At 42.2% G+C, this 20,472-nt stretch overlaps 1 protein-coding gene across 2 annotated transcripts in view; it reads right to left on the bottom strand.

Moving 5' to 3' along the window:
- LOC139573570 (aromatic-L-amino-acid decarboxylase-like) overlaps window positions 1-20,472 on the bottom strand; it is a 34,635-nt gene that overhangs the window by 3,198 nt on the left and 10,965 nt on the right. For both annotated transcript variants that reach the window (XR_011674623.1, XM_071397188.1), the window contains exons 5-13: window positions 13,933-14,067; window positions 10,711-10,860; window positions 6,996-7,062; window positions 6,730-6,824; window positions 5,570-5,637; window positions 4,256-4,332; window positions 2,526-2,545; window positions 2,265-2,363; window positions 282-383 (exon numbers count right to left, since the gene is read on the bottom strand). Coding sequence is in view for 1 of the 2 variants with exons in the window: in XM_071397188.1 (XP_071253289.1) it covers window positions 282-383; window positions 2,265-2,363; window positions 2,526-2,545; window positions 4,256-4,332; window positions 5,570-5,637; window positions 6,730-6,824; window positions 6,996-7,062; window positions 10,711-10,860; window positions 13,933-14,067 (813 nt within the window). In the remaining variant the exon portion in view is untranslated. The remainder of the gene's footprint in view (window positions 1-281; window positions 384-2,264; window positions 2,364-2,525; window positions 2,546-4,255; window positions 4,333-5,569; window positions 5,638-6,729; window positions 6,825-6,995; window positions 7,063-10,710; window positions 10,861-13,932; window positions 14,068-20,472) is intronic.

Raw genomic sequence — 20,472 nt, 5'->3', positions numbered from 1 at the left:
ATATATCCCATTGGGCTCTGGTAAAAAGTAGTGCAGTATATAGGGAATAGTGTGCCATTTAGAATGTAACAATAGTCAAATACTTTTTAAAAACTTAAAGAAATGTATGCCGGCAATGTGAACAATGCATAGGTGTAAAAACGTTAACTAAAACTATATACCATAGACCTAATGATAAATAATTTTAGTCTACTCCAGTCCAAAGATAGTTTACGATGGTCTGTTGAACGTTTGATGATCATGTGCTGAACTAACATTCACAGTTGGCTGAATTGTCTTACCTTTAGTCTAAAGCAGACCAGCCCCAAGACCACGTCTGCGCTGATCTCAAAGCGCTGGTCAGCGCGAACCAGGCTCTCAAACTCTTTGGCCAACTCCACATGCTGTGAAGGCAGAGAGACAGTCATTCATTCATACTCAGACAGCCTTCCACTGAAGTCTGAGGTGCTGCTGATGGAAATGCGTTAAGGTAAACTTCTTGATATGAACACTAGGTGGCACCCTAGTAACTTAATTTTAATGAATAATTTTTCCTAGAGGGTGGTGTCCTTACAGCAGCTAGCTAGCTGGCTGTTGTAATATACCTTCAGCAAATGCTGAAACCATACATTGTAGCTACATTGTCTTTAATGTTCATTTACCCTTGAGAAGGGCTCCATTCTCAACCAAAGGGTTAATGTGATGACAACTGTTAGACATGTGAAAATACAAGAAGAACATTAAAGCACATAGCCATACCCATACAACTTCCTGAATTGAACAGAAAATGCATTGTTGTTTAGTATGCCCATGGAACCAGATATATCTCAGTTTTAGTACGCAAATTAAAAGCACAAGCTCTTTGACAATGAATCTAGTCATAAAAAGGTCAGTATTAGCCTAAAGGCTGGCAGATGGCGATATTGAGTAATTTCAGCTTACTATCCAAAGAGGATCTACAGTATGCAGCCGGCTATACATTCATATCCCCCGTGGACCGGTTAGTACATAAAACAATCTCCATTCAGGCTACAAAGGCATCGATTTCCTTTTTAACTTGATTTAGTGGCGACAAAATGGTGGCTAATGCTACTTCCTGACATTGTGTACAGCGTTCAGACCAATGGTAAACAACAGTATGCTGCAACCTGATTGGCTGAATGCGATACACAACATCCGGGAATTGCAATTAGCCACTCTAGCATGGTGGTGGAAAATGGTGTTTCATAAAGTAGGTATGCATATTTCCCCCGTTTTTTATGCCTTCTCACCATTAAATCAAGTTAAGAAGCAAATCGATGCCTTTGCGGCCTGAATGGAGAATGTTTTATGTACGAACCAGTCCACAGGGGATACGAATGTATAGCCGGTTGCATAGATTCCCTTTGGATGATAAAATGAAACAACTCAATATCGCCATCTGCCGGCCTTTGGGCTAGGTCAGTATGTACTTTTATGTTTGTACAAAGATGTCCGGAAATCTGAAGAAAATAACCATGGAATAGTTGTCAAACTGTCCAACCTTCCTTGGAGGGAAACCTCCAAGCTAAAAACCATGTCCTATTCCTGCTCACCCTGGTCAAACTCTTATTCACCACAGGATCAAACATGTCATTCATTCACTAATCTGTGTGTGGCATTGAATGCTTAATGAGAACCGAAACGTGTATCATTGCATGTAATCACAATTACACAGTAGTACATCATGATGTACAGTATTTGTAATCAAAGGCTGAGTGAGAACAGCCAGGACAGGACTATTAGTAATAACTCCACTGCCAACTCAGTCATTAATGAGGCCAAAACTCTGGTCCTAACTGTGATTATTAGCTGACCACTCCACTTCCTCATTCCCAGCCAGTAGGTCACCACCACTGAAGTTTAATGGTCCGTGTGTGTCCACTATAATTAACTTACTGTTTGTATGTCTATTCAGAAACTGCATGCTGCTGTACCAAGATGATAGAAAAAGCCCCATACAGAGACATTTCTATGTAATCTGACCTACAGTAGTCAATGGTCAACTTGTTGAATAACACTGTTTTGTAAAAAGACAACTGTAGCCTACATATGATTGATTACAAACATGCTTTACTGGAGTTGTTCTATCTAATATAGACAGTAGATGAATGCAGTATGCCTCAGTGTTTGTCTGGAGGCCTTATGTGTTGCTGCTGCTGTTGCTTCATTTACTGACAGAACTAGATAGACACAGACCAGGCTGATTTGATTGACAGACAGAGGAAGGGAAGGGAACCGAAGCTGTTTCTGTGCTTTGCTGTTACCTTACGGATGTAGTCCTGAAGGCCTTTGAGCCCATACATCCGGAAGACAAACCACATCTTGAGAGAGCGGAACCTTCGGCCCAGTGGAATCTGCCAGTGCTGTGAGGTAGTGTGAGGTAGAGGGGGAGATAGGGTGAGGCAGAGGGGGATAAGTGGGTTAGGGTTAGTGGAGCAAACAGAATGAACTCATCTGATATGACATCCAGCGTCACTCTTACACATAGACAGAATATAATGATAATAGATAACCATTCAGCTTACCCTGTAATCTGTGACCAGCCCTGTAAATAAACAGATGAGTAATTATACTATTAGCAATTCACAGCCAACATTTTAATTCACTGTAGTCCATCACTTGTAGTATGTGTCTATACAATAATTATTACCATATTATGGAATGTTGTTACCATCGCTGAGCTTTATACCAAATCATTACAGCACCATTACTTCTAAAGCTCTCTCTCTCTCTCTCTCTCAATTTGAGGGGTTTATTGGCATGGGAAACATATGTTAACATTGCAAAAGCAAATGAGGTAGATAATAAACAAAAGTCAAATAAACAATAAAAATGAACAGTAAACATTACACTCACATCAGTTCCAAAAGAATAAAGACATTTCAAATGTCATATTGTAACGATGTGTTAAACGATGTGCAAATAGTACAAAAGGGGAAAAAATGAACATAAATATGAGTTTCTGTCAGTCTCTCTCTCTCTCTCTCTCTCTCTCTCTCTCTCTCTCTCTCTCTCTCTCTCTCTCTCTCTCTCTCTCTCTCTCTCTCTCTCTCTCTCTCTCTCTCTCTCTCTCTCTCTCTCTCTCTCTCTCTCTCTCTCTCTCTCCTCTCTCTCTCTCTCTCTCTCTCTCTCTCTCTCTCTCTCTCTCTCTCTCTCTCTCTCTCTCTCAATTAAATTAAATTCAAGGGCTTTATTGGCATGGAAAACAGATGTTAACATTGCCAGAGCAAGTCTCTCTCTCTCACTCTCTCTCTCTCTCTCTCTCATTGCCTCCACATACAGTAGAAAAGCCCTATTGCAGTGGTAATAACCTGTAATTTCATTGAGCTGGAGCTGGGGGAGCAGTGGCCTTACTGTGAGCAGCCTCCCTCTGTGAGGAGAGGTTGGCCAGTCTTTTGTCTTTCTGTCAGTCCAATTAAGGAGGAGGAGGCTTCAGGCACAGCTGCAGCCTGCCAGAGGCAGACTCTTGTGCTGTGTAACTGCATCCCAAATGCCATCCTATTCCCTAACTAGTGCACTACTTTTGACCCAAGTCCTATGGGCCCTGGTCAAAGTAGTGCACTATCTAAGGAATAGGGTTCTAATTGGGACACAGCCTACATCTGCATCTAAGATGGGTGACACTCTGTCACTGGCTAACACTGGCAGGCAGCGATGCAACAGGACCATTAGTGGACTATTACAGTGCAAATGTTTTGTTGGGAGGACGTGAGGGACATCGGTAATTGAATTGGACTGTTTTAGAGTGACATATTGTGTAAGGCGTGTGATTAGGAGAGCGTTTGGACGCCTTATTGTATTAGCTCTCTAACACAAGTACACACAAACATACGGTGCAACTACAGTACATGAACGCATGCACACCCACACACACTCGAGCATACGCACACACGTTTCCACGCGTACACACACACACACTTCCTAGCCATATAAAACATGGGGCTATGGTGGTGAGTATTAGTTTATCCACCTTGGGTTTATTAGCAAGCCTAAAGCCAGCAGGATTGTGAGGTGAGTAAGCCGACAGACCCTCAGATCCATGATGTGACGTACTAGGCTCTCACACTAACACCATTCACATCCCATTACATTACAGGGACTCCAGACATCATCTGCACTTGATCAAATTAAACCACTATACTGTAAATATGCTGATGAGACTATTGCTAGATTTACCACATTTAAACCCAATAGATTAGGAATAACACAAAAAAGTGATGTCAATACAGACTACTGTCAGTGTAAAAATATCTACCTGACTCTTGATGATCATGTTTCAGGTATAGAGGATCCATCTTGAAGGCCCCAATGAGATCAGATCTTTTCCTCACCCTATGGACAGACACTGAAACACTTAAACACTGTTACCCTCTTAGAGCTCCAACAGAAAACAGAAGGGTAGGCTAAAGGGCAAGGCTTTTTAAAGAAAAGCACAGAAAACAGTTCCCCCACATACAGAAGCTGTTCAGTGGTACATTAAGTCTTACAAAAGACACAGAGTATAAGTAAATTATAATCTCTATTTTATTGACGTATATTCTCTTTTTGTTAACTTATATTGAACATTAAAGTTGTATTGTATTGTAAAGTGACAATGGTCTAAGGGGACACCCTACAGTGGATGACACTGCAGCAGGCAGCAGAAATAATGTTTTTGTAAACAATGACTTGGCACAACTTGTGCTCTAGATTTTGTCTCTGAGAATGAGTTGAAATAATTATGTTTTCACAATCAGTTGAGCATGAAATAAGGAAGTAAGATTATAAGTGAGACCAGGGTCTCTCAGTAACACATTCACCTGACATATTGTTACAAACTGTTATAAACCAATAATACCATACTACTATTCATAAACTGAGATGCTACAAGTAATTTTAACTTTGTTTCAGTTATTAAAACACACTATAAAAAAAGAAGCAGACAGCTATTTCTGAGCAGACTACATAAGTCTCTCCTTACATAAGTCATTTCCTTTGTTAACTGACTTTGTCATGGCAACTCACCGGGGATGGAGGAGGGCATTGAGCGTTCTATCAACAAGAAATGTTGGGGTTGTTTGTGGGGTGATGAGAGAGAGGGCAGATGGGATGCCTATTCCCACCCACTCTGTTTAAAGAATGCTTTAGGTGTCTAGATATTACTTCTGGAGGTGACTTTGTTATGACGGCCCATTGTAGAGTGGTGTAGTCAATAGCGACAATAGCAACAGTGTAACTAAGGATGGGGAGAAGAGTACAGCCTTAGATTTTAGGTTATAGACACGTATATAGTTGCACAGTGTCGTGCTGAGCTCACAAGGCAGTTTAGATTTTAATCAATATTAAAAACCATGTTGAAGCTGCTCCCCTCTCCCCATAGAACAGAAAATATGTTTAAAAAAAAAATATATATATATATATATATATATATATTATACAAATAAAGATTTTACTTAAGGAAGTTGTATGTTTTTATTTAAATGACCAGAACGGAATTTTACAGACTGTCCCCCTGGTCAGATAAAACAACCTGTTCAATAATAAAACAATGTTTCTACAAAGGCTGACTGTCAATCACTTGATAACTTACCACATTGTAGAGCAGTCAAAGTTGACTAACAGCCATTTGTGTGGGTTGAAATTGAATGAGTCTGCAAACTGAAAAAGATAAAAGAGTCGGCCATTCAAATCAGCTGATTTCGACCCAAATGTACAGGTCACCCTCATAATACACAAGACATTTTTTTCCATTTAATTGTAGGAAAACAGTAGTCTTACAATATCTTACAAAAGCCCCTTGATGCCATCACTAGGTTTGCACTGACTGCAGCTGGCCTACCACCCCAACAGATAACAATATTTCACTAGGATGGCTCCAAATATATGGCGTACGCAGCATATCTAACACCTAGGCAACCTTTATTTGAAATGCTAAATAGAGCATCTTGCACAATAACTCCATTGTCACCACCTTGGTTCCTCAAAGAGAGAAATCTCCAGTCTCATCTATTTGCTCTCTATCGCTGCATTTCTAATATCCTTCCCATCTGCCTTCACAGATGCAATAAAAGCAAGCAGCAATAGGAGACAATATCAATCAGAGGGGCTCGTGCCCAGTTGTTACCATGCTGACAGATGCAGGAGCCTGCCTATCACTCATATCCTAGCAACCAGCCTCAGCTGCTGAGGGAGCCGGTGTGCCTGACTGCCTGTCATTCAGGTGTGTGTGTGTGTGTGTGTGTGTGTGTGTGTGTGTGTGTGTGTGTGTGTGTGTGTGTGTGTGTGTGTGTGTGTGTGTGTGTGTGTGTGTGTGTGTGTGTGTGTGTGCACGTGTGTGCCCGCCTCCTCTACTACATCCCTGCCCCCCCACCCCCACTCTCCAACATTGTTTGAACTTGTGTCGCTAATAAACAGTGATATTTCTTGGACGAGGAGAGCAGCGGGGTTTCATCTAAAGGTCTGATGATGCCTGAGGAAATTACTTTAGCCTTATCTGTGCTCTCAGTGTGGCTCTCCACTCGGCTTCGCTCGGCTGGAGAGACGCATGCTGTTCAAAAGGTCAACGGATGCTTTTCTAATTTCCTACCAATTTTTGGGCATATTACTCATTCTAGCACACTTCCCTCTTGACAGTCAAATTAAGTTATTATCAAACACAAATTATAATGGGTGTAAATACAAGTATGTTCACTGACAATTTAACTGGAACTGTGTGTGTGTGTGTGTGTGTATTTGTGGCTGGTTTCTAACCTCAATGCCGTTCAACAGGGGTCTGAATTCAGGACAGATAAAGGAACTCCCAGCATATGCAGCATCAATGTGCATCCAGATTTTCTCTGCATTACCTGAGACAAAAATACAAATGTGTAGAACCAGTAGTACAGAAACATACAGAGCTGGTCCTGAGACATGGCTGTACAGTAGATTCCTATGTCTTTATAAGTCTACAACCATGTGTCGGTGCTAATAGACAGCCATTATGAATGTGTTAATAATGCTTTGAGAATCATACTTACATATGGGCCCAAGTTCAGTAATGTGATCAAATGCACATGAGGGAGTGGTCCCAAGAGTAGCACAGAACTAAATGAAAGAACAAAAATCAACAACTCATAAAGTAACATCTTCATGACAACAATGAGTGAGGTGTACTGTATTATGATGGTCGAACAAAGGGCTCTAGCATAACTGAAAATATAATGCCATAATACTTGAACGATATGATAATCATACCTGTAATTTCCTCCTCTATAGACAGCCATAGAAAGAGATTTGTCCATTCAGATAAACACTGTGATTAGGACATCTTTGTCTGTCGGGAGACAGACTAGGCCAGTATAGTAATCATTTACAGATACTGATCTCCTGGCGTTTATCATGGGTTAACAAGATCCAGTTTAATTTGGTTTGGCAGAGGAGGCGATTACAATTAACAGTTCATGCTATTTAGGCCTCAGGGCATGGTACACACAAACAGCAGTGGACGGGGAGAGGAAGATGGGAGAAAGATGTAATTCACCGTTCAACTGTTGCCACAGTGAGTCTATGTGTGGGTTCTAGGGCTAGACTGTTGTTTCAATACGCATGTTCTTTCTGGAAATATACAGTACATTATATTCATAAGAGTGTGTTTGTGGACTGTATTGGACTATTGGTTATTTGTGATTGACTATTGACTATTGTCTGGACAGTTGATTGTGGCATATTCTTTATAATAAGGGGAAAATGAATGTGTCCATTCTAAGTGACAATCTGCCGCCTCAAAGCTTGTCCATGTAAATGGACGTGTGTTCTGTTCTTACATAGAAGGGGATGAGTGTTTTCTGTTCTTACAATTTGTGATTGTATCGCATACAGTGCCTTGCAAAAGTATTCACCCCCTTGGCGTTTTTCCTATTTTGTTGCATTACAACCTGTAATTAAAATTTATTTTTATTTGGATTTCATGTAATGGACATACACAAAATAGTCCAAATTGGTGAAGTGAAAAGAAAAAATAACTTGTTTCCAAAAATTCAAAAGAATTCAAAACGGAAAAGTGGTGTGTGAATATGTATTCACCCCTTTGCTATGAAGCCCCTAAATAAGATCTGGTGCAACCAACTACCTCCAGAAGTCACATCATTAATTAAATAAAGTCCACCTGTGTGCAATCTAAGTGTCACATGATCTGTCACATGATCTCAGTATATATACATCTGTTCTGAAAGGCACCAGAGTCTAAGCAAGGGGCACCACCAAGCAAGCGGCACCATGAAGACCAAGAAGCTCTCCAAACAGGTCAGGGACAAGGATGCGGAGAAGTACAGATCAGGGTTGAGTTACAAAAAAAATATCAGAAACTTTGAACATCCCACGGAGCGCCATTAAATCCATTATTAAAAAATTGATAGAATATGGTACCACAACAAACCTGCCAAGAGAGGGCCGTCCACCAAAACTCACGGACCAGGCAAGGAGGGCATTAATCAGAGAGGAAACAAAGAGACCAAAGATAACCCTGAAGGATCTGCAAAGCTCCACAGCGGAGATCGGAGTATCTGTCCATAGGACCACTTTAAGCCGTACACTCCACAGAGTTGGGCTTTACGGAAGAGTGGCCAGAAAAAAGCCATTGCTTAAAGAAAAAAATAAGCAAACATGTTTGGTGTTCACCAGAAGGCCTTTGGGAGACTCCCCAAACATATGGAAGAAGGTACTCTGGTCAGATGAGACTAAAATGTAGCTTTTTGGCCATCATGGAAAACGCTATGTCTGGCGCAAACCCAACACCTCTCATCACCCCGAGAACACCATTCCCACAGTGAAGCATGGTGGTGGCAGCATCATGCTGTGGGGATGTTTTTCCATCGGCAGGGACTGGGAAACTGTTCAGAATTGAAGGAATGATGGATGGTGCTAAATACAGGGAAATTCTTGAGGGAAACCGGTTTCAGTCTTCCAGAGATTTGAGACTGGGACGGAGGTTCACCTTCCAGCAGGATAATGACCCTAAGCATACTGCTAAAGCAACACCCAAGTGGTTTAATGGGAAACATTTAAATGTCTTGGAATGGCCCAGACCTCAATCCAATTGAGAATCTGTGGTATGACTTAAAGATTGCTGTACACCAGCGGAACCCATCCAACTTGAAGGATCTGGAGCAGTTTTGCCTTGGCAAAAATCCCAGTGGCTAGATGTGCCAAGCTTATAGAGACATATCCCAAGAGACTTGCAGCTGTAATTGCTGCAAAAGGTGGCTCTACAAAGTATTGACTTTGGGGGGGGTGAATAGTTATGCATGCTCAAGTTCTGTTTTTTTGTCTTATTTCTTGTTTGTTTCACAATAAAAAATATTTTGCATCTTCAAAGTGGTAGGCATGTTGTGTAAATCAAAATGATACAAACCCCCTAAAAATTATTATTATTGGTACCATTTGAAAGGAAACACTTTTAAGTTTGTGGAAATGTGAATTGAATGTAGGAGAATATAACACAATAGATCTGGTAGAAGAAAATACAAAGAAAAAAACAACCTTTCTTTTTCTACCACCATCTTTGAAATGCAAGAGAAAGGTCATAGTTCACTCTGGTTGTAATTCTGATGGTGTCCACAAACAGTGTATGTGCAAAGGTTCAGACGGATAACTTGAAGAATGAGTGAACTACATGACATTTAGTGTGAAGTCCCCAGGTACATTTGGGCAAATCGTGAAGGAGACATTCGCATTCATATTCCATTTTTCAGCAAGAATATCGCCAAATCTGTATATTTGGACTTTGATTTAGCTTTTCAAGTATTAATATCCATATTATAAGTTCAACATTTGCAAAACAACCAGTTTTCATAACTTCATAACTCTGAATATCCTTATAATTTTTGTCCAAAATGATAAGGCATGCTATCATACAAGGTTAGTAGCTACATTTTACAACATATACATGGATACTCCCGTAAAGCCCAGCTCATTGGCTATCTAGCTAGCTTTGTTTGACCCTGATTGGTCCTTATTTGACAAAGATACAGTCGTTCAAGTGATGGCCGCCCGAATCATTGACGTTTCATGAAGGCATCGCTCTCTGACCAAATATGGTGTCCTATAGGATATACTACACCCCTAATGAAATAGTGAAGTCTTGTTACCTTCTAGGATCTCTGAGGAATAGATACGAACGTGATTTGACTCGTTGAAACAACGTTTAGGGTGAGATTTTCACAGATTCCTTTCTCTGCAAATTGAACGAGTGGAAATACAAAATCGATCGTGCATGCTATATGGACCTTTTTAGGATATGAAAAAGGATTTTATCTAACAAAACAACATTTCATGTTATCTCTGGGACCCTTTGGATGATAAATCAGAGCAAGATTTCAGAATGTAAGTGCACATTTCACCTTTCATTTCATTTATCAAACCTATCGTGGTGAAAAATGTGTTTTGTTGTTAGGAGCTCTCCTCAAACAATAGCATGGCATTTTTTCACAGTAATAGCTACTGTAAATTGGACAGTGCAGTTATATTAACAAGAATTTAAGCTTTCAGCCGATATAAGACACTTATATGTACCGACATTTGTTGTTTCTCTACAATCTGCGATCTTGACATAACGCGCTGCATGATTTACAACTGTCCCATTGATGGAACGCTGATCCTTAATTATAAGGCAGCAAAATAGGAAAACTGCCAAGGGGGTGAATACTTTCGCAAGCCACTGTACTGTAGAAGGGGATGAGTGTGTTCTGTTCTTACGTAGAAGGGGATGAGTCCTGCAGCCTTGTCTTCCTGTATCATTCTCCGGAGGGTCTCTCCCTGGACAGCATACTTGTCTGACTGCTCAGTCGGAATCTTCTTCATCCTCACTCCGGCAATCATACCTGCTCGTTCCACCGAGCAATGAGCCTGTTCAAAGAGAGTATAGTAGAGTTAACACAGGTGACTTCAAGATAGCCAACTATGTCACAAACCAAAAAGAGTAGATGATATACATGTAGATCACTTCAAGAAATTGAACAACGTCAGACCAAAGAGAGTAGAGCGCCCAAGATAGCCAACAATATAACAGCCCAAAGAGAGATAATGATTTTGGTGACTTAAAGACAGCCAACATCGTCACGGCAACCAGACTTAAGCAAGATCATGATAATAGGTTATTTTACAGCATTCTAAATTATCAGTCTATCTCGGCATATAGTACTGTACATTTGGCCAAAGATTAAATAATGTTTGTAGTCCGTCCATCAAGTAAGACGTTAAAGTACCAGTTGTACTGTGTAACGTCACGGCTATTTTCCTCTTCCCCATAAAGGCCAGTGTTGTCCTAGGGGCAGAGCAATAATCTAATCCCATCCTGCTCAGGTCAACAGAGCAGACCTAGCATGACTGTGCTGCCTGACAAACAGACCCATATTACAAGAAAGGCTTACCAAGAAAAACATACAAAATGACTAATTCAAGGCAGAGAGGAGTTGGAGAAAGCTACAAAAAAAGCAGAGATGTATTTATTTTAGCTCACTTTAATCCATTGTACAGGATGCAAAAAGGTGATGTCTCCCTCAGAGTGACCAGACCATTGCACTTACCTCCTATCTAGTGGCCCATTGAAACAAAACAATATAGGGGTCTCCCGAGTGGGGCAGCAGTCTAAGGCACTTGGAGGTTTTGGCCGCTGGGGCTTTACTTGGCTCATCGCGCTTTAGTGACTCCTTGTGGCAGGCCAGGTGCCTGCGGGCTGACCCCGGTCACCAGTTGAACGGTGTTTCTTCTGACACATTGGTGTGGCTGGCTTCCAGGTTAAGCTGGCGGGTGTTAAGGAGCGAGGTTAGGCGGGTAATGTTTCGGAGGGTGCATGACTCCACCTTCGCCTCTCGCGAGCCCATTGGGGAGTTGCAGCGATGAGACAAGATTGAAAATGGGGGAGAAAAAGGGGGTAAAAAATATATATACAAAAAATGAATAATAATAATAATAAACACAACAATATAAAACAATTATGATGATAATATATTTCAAGGTAATTGGCAAATTATAGCACCAAATAATACTAATAATAATGTGCATTTGAGCATGTACAGTATATGACATTTGTAGTGCTACAATTAATGAAGCTTTGATTAACAAGACATTATTTATCTTATCATTAGTATTATTTTGTACTAGAATTTGCCATTTACCTTGAATCATATTATCATTATTATTATTTGACATTGTTGAGTCTCAATGGGCCACAAGGCTATACATAAGTGCAATGGTCAGGTCACTGAAGAAGACGTCATCGTCCGGGCTCTGGCTGGGCCACTCAAGGACATTCAGAAACTTGTCACGAAGCCACTCCTCCGTTGTCTTGGCTGTATGCTTAGGGTTGTTGTCCTGCTGGAAGGTGAACCTTCGCCCCAGTCTGAGGTCCTGAGCGCTTTGGAGCAGATTTTCATCAAGGATCTCTCTGTACTTTGCTCTGTTCATCTTTCCCTCAATCCAGACTAGTCTCCCAACCCCTGCCATTGAAAAACATTCCCACAGCATGATGCTGCCACCACCATGCTTCACTGTAGGGATGGTATTGGCCAGGTGATGAGCAGTGCCTGGTTTCCTCCAAACATGACTCTTGGCATTCAGGCCAAAGAGTTCAATCTTGGTTTCATCAGACCAGAGAATCTTGTTTCTCATGGTCTGAGAGTCTTTAGGTGCCTTTTGGCAAACTCCAAGTGGGCTGTCTTGTGCCTTTTCCTGAGGAGTGGCTTCCGTCTGGTAACTCTACCATAAAGGCCTGCTTGGTGGAGTGCTGCAGAGATGGTTGTCCTTCTGGAAGGTTCTCCCATCTCCACAGAGGAACTCTGGAGCTCTGTCAGAGAGACCATTGGGTTCTTGGTCACCTCCCTGACCAAGGTCCTTCTCCCTTGATTGCTCAGTTTGGCCGGGTGGCCAGCTCTAGGAAGAGTCTTGGTGGTTCCAAACTTCTACATTTAAGAATGATCGAGGCCACAGTGTTCTTGGGGATTTTCAATGCTGCAGACATTTTTTGGTACCCTTCCCCAGATCTGTTCCTCGACACAATCCTGTCCCGGAGCTCTACAGACAATTAATTCGACACCATGGCTAAGTTTTTGCTCTGACATGCACTGTCAACTGTTGGACTTTATATAGACAGGTGTGTGCCGTTCCAAATCATGTCCAATCAATTGAATTTACCACAGGTGAATTCCAATCAAGCTGTAGAAACCTCTCAACCTCTCAATTTAAAGTCTCATAGCAAAGGATCTGAATACTTATGTAAATACGTTTTTTTTAATATATATATATATATATATATATATATATATATATAGACATTTGCAAACATTTCTAAAAACCTGTTTTCGCTTTGTCATTATGGGTTATTATGTGTAGATTGATGAGGGAAAATTTTATTTAATCAATTTTAGAACAAGGCTTTACGTAACAAAATGTGGAAAAAGTGAGGGGGTCTGAATACTTTCCTAATGCACTGTATATCATATTTTAAACAATAGATAAAGAGGAACTAATACCCAAACTTATAACGATAAAAAACAAACATTTGTTTATTATTTTGTGAATTATTCCCTCTTTATCTATTGGTTAATAACTAAAACGCACCTGCATTACGGTGGGACTGATTGGGTTAAAGTGCTCTATAGTGCTCATCTAGTTTTGTGGCCTGACCTGTTCAGGGTAGGAGTAGGATTAATAAGAGTAAGAGTAGAAACCTGACCTGTTCAGGGTAGGAGTAGGATTAATAAGAGTAAGAGTAGAAACCTGACCTGTTCAGGGTAGGAGTAGGATTAATAAGAGTAAGAGTAGAAACCTGACCTGTTCAGGGTAGGAGTAGGATTAATAAGAGTAAGAGTAGAAACCTGACCTGTTCAGGGTAGGAGTAGGATTAATAAGAGTAAGAGTAGAAACCTGACCTGTTCAGGGTAGGAGTAAGATTAATAAGAGTAAGAGTAGAAACCTGACCTGGTCGGAGGAGTAGGCCACCAGTTTGGAGGTAATGCCAGTCTCTGGACGCTGTGGGTCACTGGCCAGGATCATTCTGACCGCCCTGGAGCGGGCAGCTAGGAGAGCCACTAGAGTCGCTTCACTGGCCGTACCCTTCAGAAAGACAGAGGAAAGTAAGTGGGGTGACTTTCAATGACTTCAGTCAAACCTGTAGGCCTTGCAACATGTACCTCATCTGGTGTCATAGGGAGGGTCCAGAAAAACTGTCTCGGGAAGTCTGGTTAGATGAGATACCCAGTGCAAAATGTTCTATAAAACACGTACATTACATGTCAAATCTGCTCCATACAAACCTGATGGTTTTCAAAGAACTTTTGTTCTTTGCTGAGGCTATTCATATGCACAGCCATTCTAAGCATCATCAATGTCTATTGAGTCAGCTTGTTGTGCTGTTAGAATATCCTTTGATCCTATCTGCTAGCCTGCCTGTTAACAATAATGTCCACACCTTAATGACTGAAAATAACTGATATGTCTCAGACAGCCACAAGTCATTGTACAACTATTATCTAGGAAATTGTATGCGGCACAACGAATGTTCAGATTGATAATAATGCTCGATATTATCAATCTGAACATTCGTTGTGCCGCATACAATTTCCTAGATAATAGTTGTACAATGACTTGTGGCTGTCTGAGACATATCAGTTATTTTCAGTCATTAAGGTGTGGACATTATTGTTAACAGGCAGGCTAGCAGACTCCTGAACTATTGGAAATATCAAGTTAGATCACGTAAATCAATCCATCCTGATTTTTACAATGGTGTGAAGTGGCGCTCTGGCTGTGGAGGTTTCAGGAAGGAGGCAGCCGACAAGTTGGCATGGTGTAAAACTCAGGATGAGGGTGTTTAGTCTATTAACAGGGAGTAAATAATAAAGCCGTCAAAAATATACACTAACACTGCGCTGTCAAATAACCTAAACAAGACCTCAATCATGCCTGCATGGGGCTCCCGACTGGCGCAGCGGTCTAAGGCACTGCATCTCAGTGCAAGAGGCATCACTACATTCCCTGGTTTGAATCCAGGCTGTATCACATCCGGCTGTGATTGGGAGTCCCATAGGGCGGCGCACAATTAGCCCAGCGTCGTCCAGGTTCGGCCGGGGTAGGTCGTCATTGTAAATAAGAATTTGTTCTTAACTGACTTGCCTAGTTAATTAAATAAAGGATGCATACTGACCTTAACCCTGTCTGCCTGTCTAGTAGATGAATGACAGATATTAAATAGGATACCAATCATTAATCAACATGTTTAATAAAAAGGGCCTACATGAACATAGGCTCCAAATCATCATGACCATCTTCAGGTAATGCATTTGACATTACATACTGTAATTAGGCTATACACTTTTAAATAATATTGTAGAACCATGCCTAAAGCATTAAAAACCCAGGATACATATTTCTCTCCCCGATGGTATTTAGCAACATTGCATTACCCAACACCACAAGATAATTGGCACTCCCGAACACAGCTTGTTTGACAGACCCCCAACCTGAGCATGGTCAAAAGGAAAAAACAATTCACCTCTTCAAATTCAAGGATTAAAGTAATTGTCCAGTGAAAATCTCCCTTTTAAAATTTCAGATTCTGTTAACTTATACCCAAATGTTGTTGACTCATCCTATACTTGTATTTGTGGCCAAGGCAGGAATTGGAGAAAAAACTCCACCTCAAACTTGTGTCACAAAGAGACCGTTTCAAAAATGCTTGCTATTTCCTCATAGAAGATGATATCATCCTCATACCAAATCTTTCCAGTCTCCTGAGGGAGAATATGCATTATCGTTTCCTCTTCACGACTGTCACTGGGTTTTTTGACCAAAGAAACTCATTGGTGTTTTGGACACCAAGGAAGTTGAAGCTCTCAACCTGCTCCACTACGTCCACGTCGATGAGAATGGGGGCGTGCTCGGCCCTCCTTTTCCTGTAGTCCACGATCATCTCCTTTGTCTTGATCACGTTGAGGGAGAGGTTGTTATCACTGCCAGGTCTCTGACCTCCTCCCTATAGGCTGTCTCATCGTTGTCGGTGATCAGGCCTACCAATGTTGTGTCGTCGGCAAACTTAATGATGGCGTGTTGGAGTTGTGCTTCGCCATGCAGTCATGAGTGAACAGGGAGTACAGGAGGGGACTGAGCATGCACACCTTAGGGGCCCCCGTGTTGATGATCAGCGTGGCAGATGTGTTGTTACTTAACCTTACCACCTGGGGGCGGCCCGTCAGGAAGTCCAGGATCCAGTTGCAAAGGGAGGTGTTTAGTCCAATGGTCCTTAGCACAGTGATGAGCTTTGAGGGCACTCTGTGTTGAACGCTGAGCTGTGGTCAATGAATAGCATTCTCATATTGGTATTCCTTTTTTCCATGTGGGAAAGGGCAGTGTTAAGTGCAATATAAATTGTTTCATCTGTGGATCTGTTGGTGCGGTATGCACATTGCAGTGGGTCTAGGGTTTCTGGGATAAGGACCAGCCTTTCAAAGCACTTCATGGCTACAGACATGAGTGGGTCGATAGTCATTTGGGCAGGTTACCTTGGTGTTCTTGGACACAGGGACTATGGTGGTCTGCTTGAAACATGTAGGTATTACAGACTCGGTCAGGAACAGGTTGAAAATGTCAGTGAAGACACTTGCCAGTTGGTCAGCACATGCTCAGAGTGCACGCCCTGGTTATCCATCTGGCCCTGCGGCCTTGTAAATGTTGACCTGTTTAAAGGTCTTACTCACATCTGCTACGCAGAGTGTGATCACATAGTCGTCCGGAACAGTTGGTGCTCTCATGCATGCTTCAGTGTTGCTTTTCCCTCGAAGCGTGCATAGATGTCATTAAGCCCGTCTGGTAGGCTTGTGTCACTGGGCAGCTCGCGGCTGTGCTTCCCTTTGTAATCCGTAATAGTTTGCAAGCCCTGCCATATCCGACGAGCGTCGGAGCCGGTGTAGTAGGATTCAATCTTAGTCCTGTATTGACGCTTTGCCTGTTTGATGGTTTGTCGGAGGGCATAGTGTGATTTCCTATAAGCGTCCGGGTTAGAACCCTCTCCTTGAATGCGCCAGCTGTACCCTTTAGCTCAGTGTGGATGTTGCCTGTAATCCGTGGCTTCTGGTTGGGGTATGTACGTACGGTCACTGTGGGGACAACGTCTTCGCTGCACTTATTGATGAAGCCGGTGACTGATGTGGTGTACTCCTCAATGCCATCGGAAGAATCCTGGAACATATTATAGTCTGTGCTAGCAAAACAGTCCTGTAGCTTAGCATCTGCGTCATCTGACCCTCCATATTGAGCGAGTCACTGGTACTTCCTGCTTTAGTTTTTGCTTGTAAGTAGGAATCAGGAGGATAAAGTTATGGTCAGATTTGCCAAATGGAGGGCGAGGGAGAGCTTTGTACTCGTCTCTGTGTGTGGAGTAAAGGTGGTCTAGAGTTTTTTTCCTGTGGTTGCACATCTAACATGCTGGTAGAAATGAGGTAAAACGGATTTAAGATTCCCCACATTAAAGTCCCCGACTACTAGGAGCGCCGCCTCTGGATGAGCATTTTCTTGTTTGCTTATGGCCTTATACAGCTCGTTGAGTACGGTCTTAGTGCCAGCATCGGTTTGTGGTGGTAAATAGACAGCTACAAAAAATATAGATGAAACCTCTTTTGGTAAATACTGTGGTCTACTGCTTATCATGAGATACTCGACCTCAGGCGAGCAAAACCTTGAGACTTCCTTAATATTATATTTAGTTCACCAGCTGTTATTGACAAATCGACACAGACCGCCAGCCCCTGTCTTACCGGAGGCAGCTGTTCTATCTTGTCGATGCACGGAAAATCCAGCCAGCTGTATGTTATCCATGTCGTCATTCAGCCACGACTCAGTGAAACATAAGATATTACAATTTTTACAGCACTCCACTCGCATTAATATTTTTAATGACCAGCATACACCCACACCCTTCTGTTGTTGGGGTACGCCGCCCATACCCTTCCAACACCTAAAAACAGCTTTCTAACATACTTCATTAAACATTTTTGGAAGGAAAACTATTTCACTCATATTGTAATTAATTATAGGTCATATTACATATACATCTGGAAACACTGCACCATTATGTTGGTCAATTTGCATCAATTCCATAAAGTAGAAATAGCAAACATTAACAAAACATGTGCACTTTGTAATGATAACTTTAATCAACAAATCGCATGATTAGAAATTTAAAGAGCTAATATTAGCGGAGCAAACAAACAAATGGTTTTCTTGCTAAAACCAATGATGACTGTGTCCGAGGCTTTACTGATACCTTTGTAGCCTGAGCCTTGTTAGAGCAAGTCTAGAACACACATGTGCATGCCTTAGCCAGGATAGATTGGGTTTCTTTCCAATTCTTTCCATTTGTCAGTAATGAACAGGTCCGTCAGATAGTTGGGGAGGTTTCACATCATTAACTATACAGGCTATACAGAATAATGGAGCTAGACATACTGCTCACCCTGGACCAGGTCCTAATCCCCGACACTGGGAAGAGAAAAAGACTGCGATATAGAGGCCGAGGTGCAGGTACCCTGACAAAACTATGGCGGAGAGTAAATAAACCGTCTCTACCCTCTCTTCTATTGGCAAATGTACAATCAATGGAGAAGAAACGAGCTCCGTTCGAGACTATGGTGTATGTTTCTTGGTTAACAACAGGTGATGCACGATCTCTAATATTAAGGAAGTGTCGAGGTTCTGCTCGCCTGAGTTAAAATACCTCATGATAAGCTGTAGACCATACTATTTACCAAGAGAGTTTTCATCTATATCTTTCGTAGCAGTGAGGACAGACGCTGGGAGACGAAAAGCAAGTACAGGGAGTGAACATTTAATAAATAACCAACATAAAACAAACAAGGACATCGTCTGGACAGGGGAAACAGAACAACAATAATGCTGACAAGGGGATCAAACTGAGGAGCAGACAGATATTGGAGGGGCAATCAACAAAGTAATGGAGTCCAGGTGAGTCCAAAGAAGCGCTGATGCGCGTAACGATGGTGACAGGTGTGCGTAATGACGGGCAGTCTGGCACCCTCGAGCGCCAGGGAGGGGGAGTGGGAGCAGGCATGACAGGACCCCCCCCCCCCCCAGGGGCACCACCCGACGTCCCACCTGGGGGAGCCTGACGGGCCGGCCGAGACATGGGACCCCGATGAGCCGGCTGAGGCGTGGGAGCCTGACGAGCTGGCTGAGGCGTGGTAGCCCGACGAGCCGACTGAGACATGATGTGGGGTGTGAGAGCCTGCCGAACCAACCGAGGCAAGGAAATCTCTTAAACAGATAAGGTGTGGAAAATTGACCAGCCAGCTGAGGCACCACCGGTTCCTTTGGCAGCAGCACCCGGACCCGATGTCACCAACAAAAACAACAACAAAAAACTCCCTGATGCTTCCAATATTGGTGTCAGCATTCTGTGAGGACAGACGCTGAGAGATGAGAAGCAAGTACAGAGAGTGAACATTTAATAAATAACCGACATAAAACAAACAAGGACAGTGCCTGGACAGGGGAAACATAACGACAATAATGCTGGATCAAGCTGAGGAGCAGACAGATATAGGAGGGGCAATCAACAAAGTAATGGAGTCCAGGTGAGTCCAAAGAAGCGTTGATGCGCGTAATGATGGTGACAAGTGTGCATAATGATGGGCAGCCTGGTGCCCTCGGTTGCCAGGAAGGGGGAGCGGGGGCAGGCGTGACAGTAGCTGTCCATTTACCACCACACACCAATGCTGGCACTACGACCACACTCAACAAGCTGTATAGGGCCATTAGCAAACAAGAAAATGCTCATCCAGAGGCGGCGCTCTTAGTGGCCGGTGATTTTTATGCAGGAAAACTAAAATTCATCTTACCTAATTTTTACCAGCATGTCACCTGTGTAACTAGAGATGAAAAAACTCTAGATCACCTTTGCTCCACACACAGAGACTCATACAAAGCTCTCCCTCACCCTCAATTTGGCAAATCTGACCATCATTTTATTCTCCTGATTCCTGCTTACAAGCAAAAACTCAAACAGGAAATACCAGTGAAGCGTTCAATATGGAAGTGAACCGATGAAGCAGATGCTATGCTACAGGACTGTTGTGCTAGCACAGACTGAAATACAGTGGGGAGAACAAGTATTTGATACACTGCCGATTTTGCAGGTTTTCCTACTTAAAAAGCATGTAGAGGTCTGTAATTTTTATCATAGGTACACTTCAACTGTGAGAGACGGAATCTAAAACAAAAATCCAGAAAATCACATTGTATGATTTTTAAGTAATTAATTTGCATTTTATTGCATGACATAAGTATTTGATACATCAGAAAAGCAGAACTTAATATTTGGTACAGAAACCTTTGTTTGCAATTACAGAGATCATACGTTTCCTGTAGTTCTTGACCAGGTTTGCACACACTGCAGCAGGGATTTTGGCCCACTCCTCCATACAGACCTTCTCCAGATCCTTCAGGTTT

The sequence above is a fragment of the Salvelinus alpinus genome, chromosome 4, assembly GCF_045679555.1.
Source record: "Salvelinus alpinus chromosome 4, SLU_Salpinus.1, whole genome shotgun sequence".
In the NCBI taxonomy this organism is placed as follows: Eukaryota; Metazoa; Chordata; class Actinopteri; order Salmoniformes; family Salmonidae; genus Salvelinus; species Salvelinus alpinus.
The sequence above is the reverse complement of the archived record's forward strand: the minus strand, read 5'-3'. Positions and strand labels throughout refer to the sequence as shown.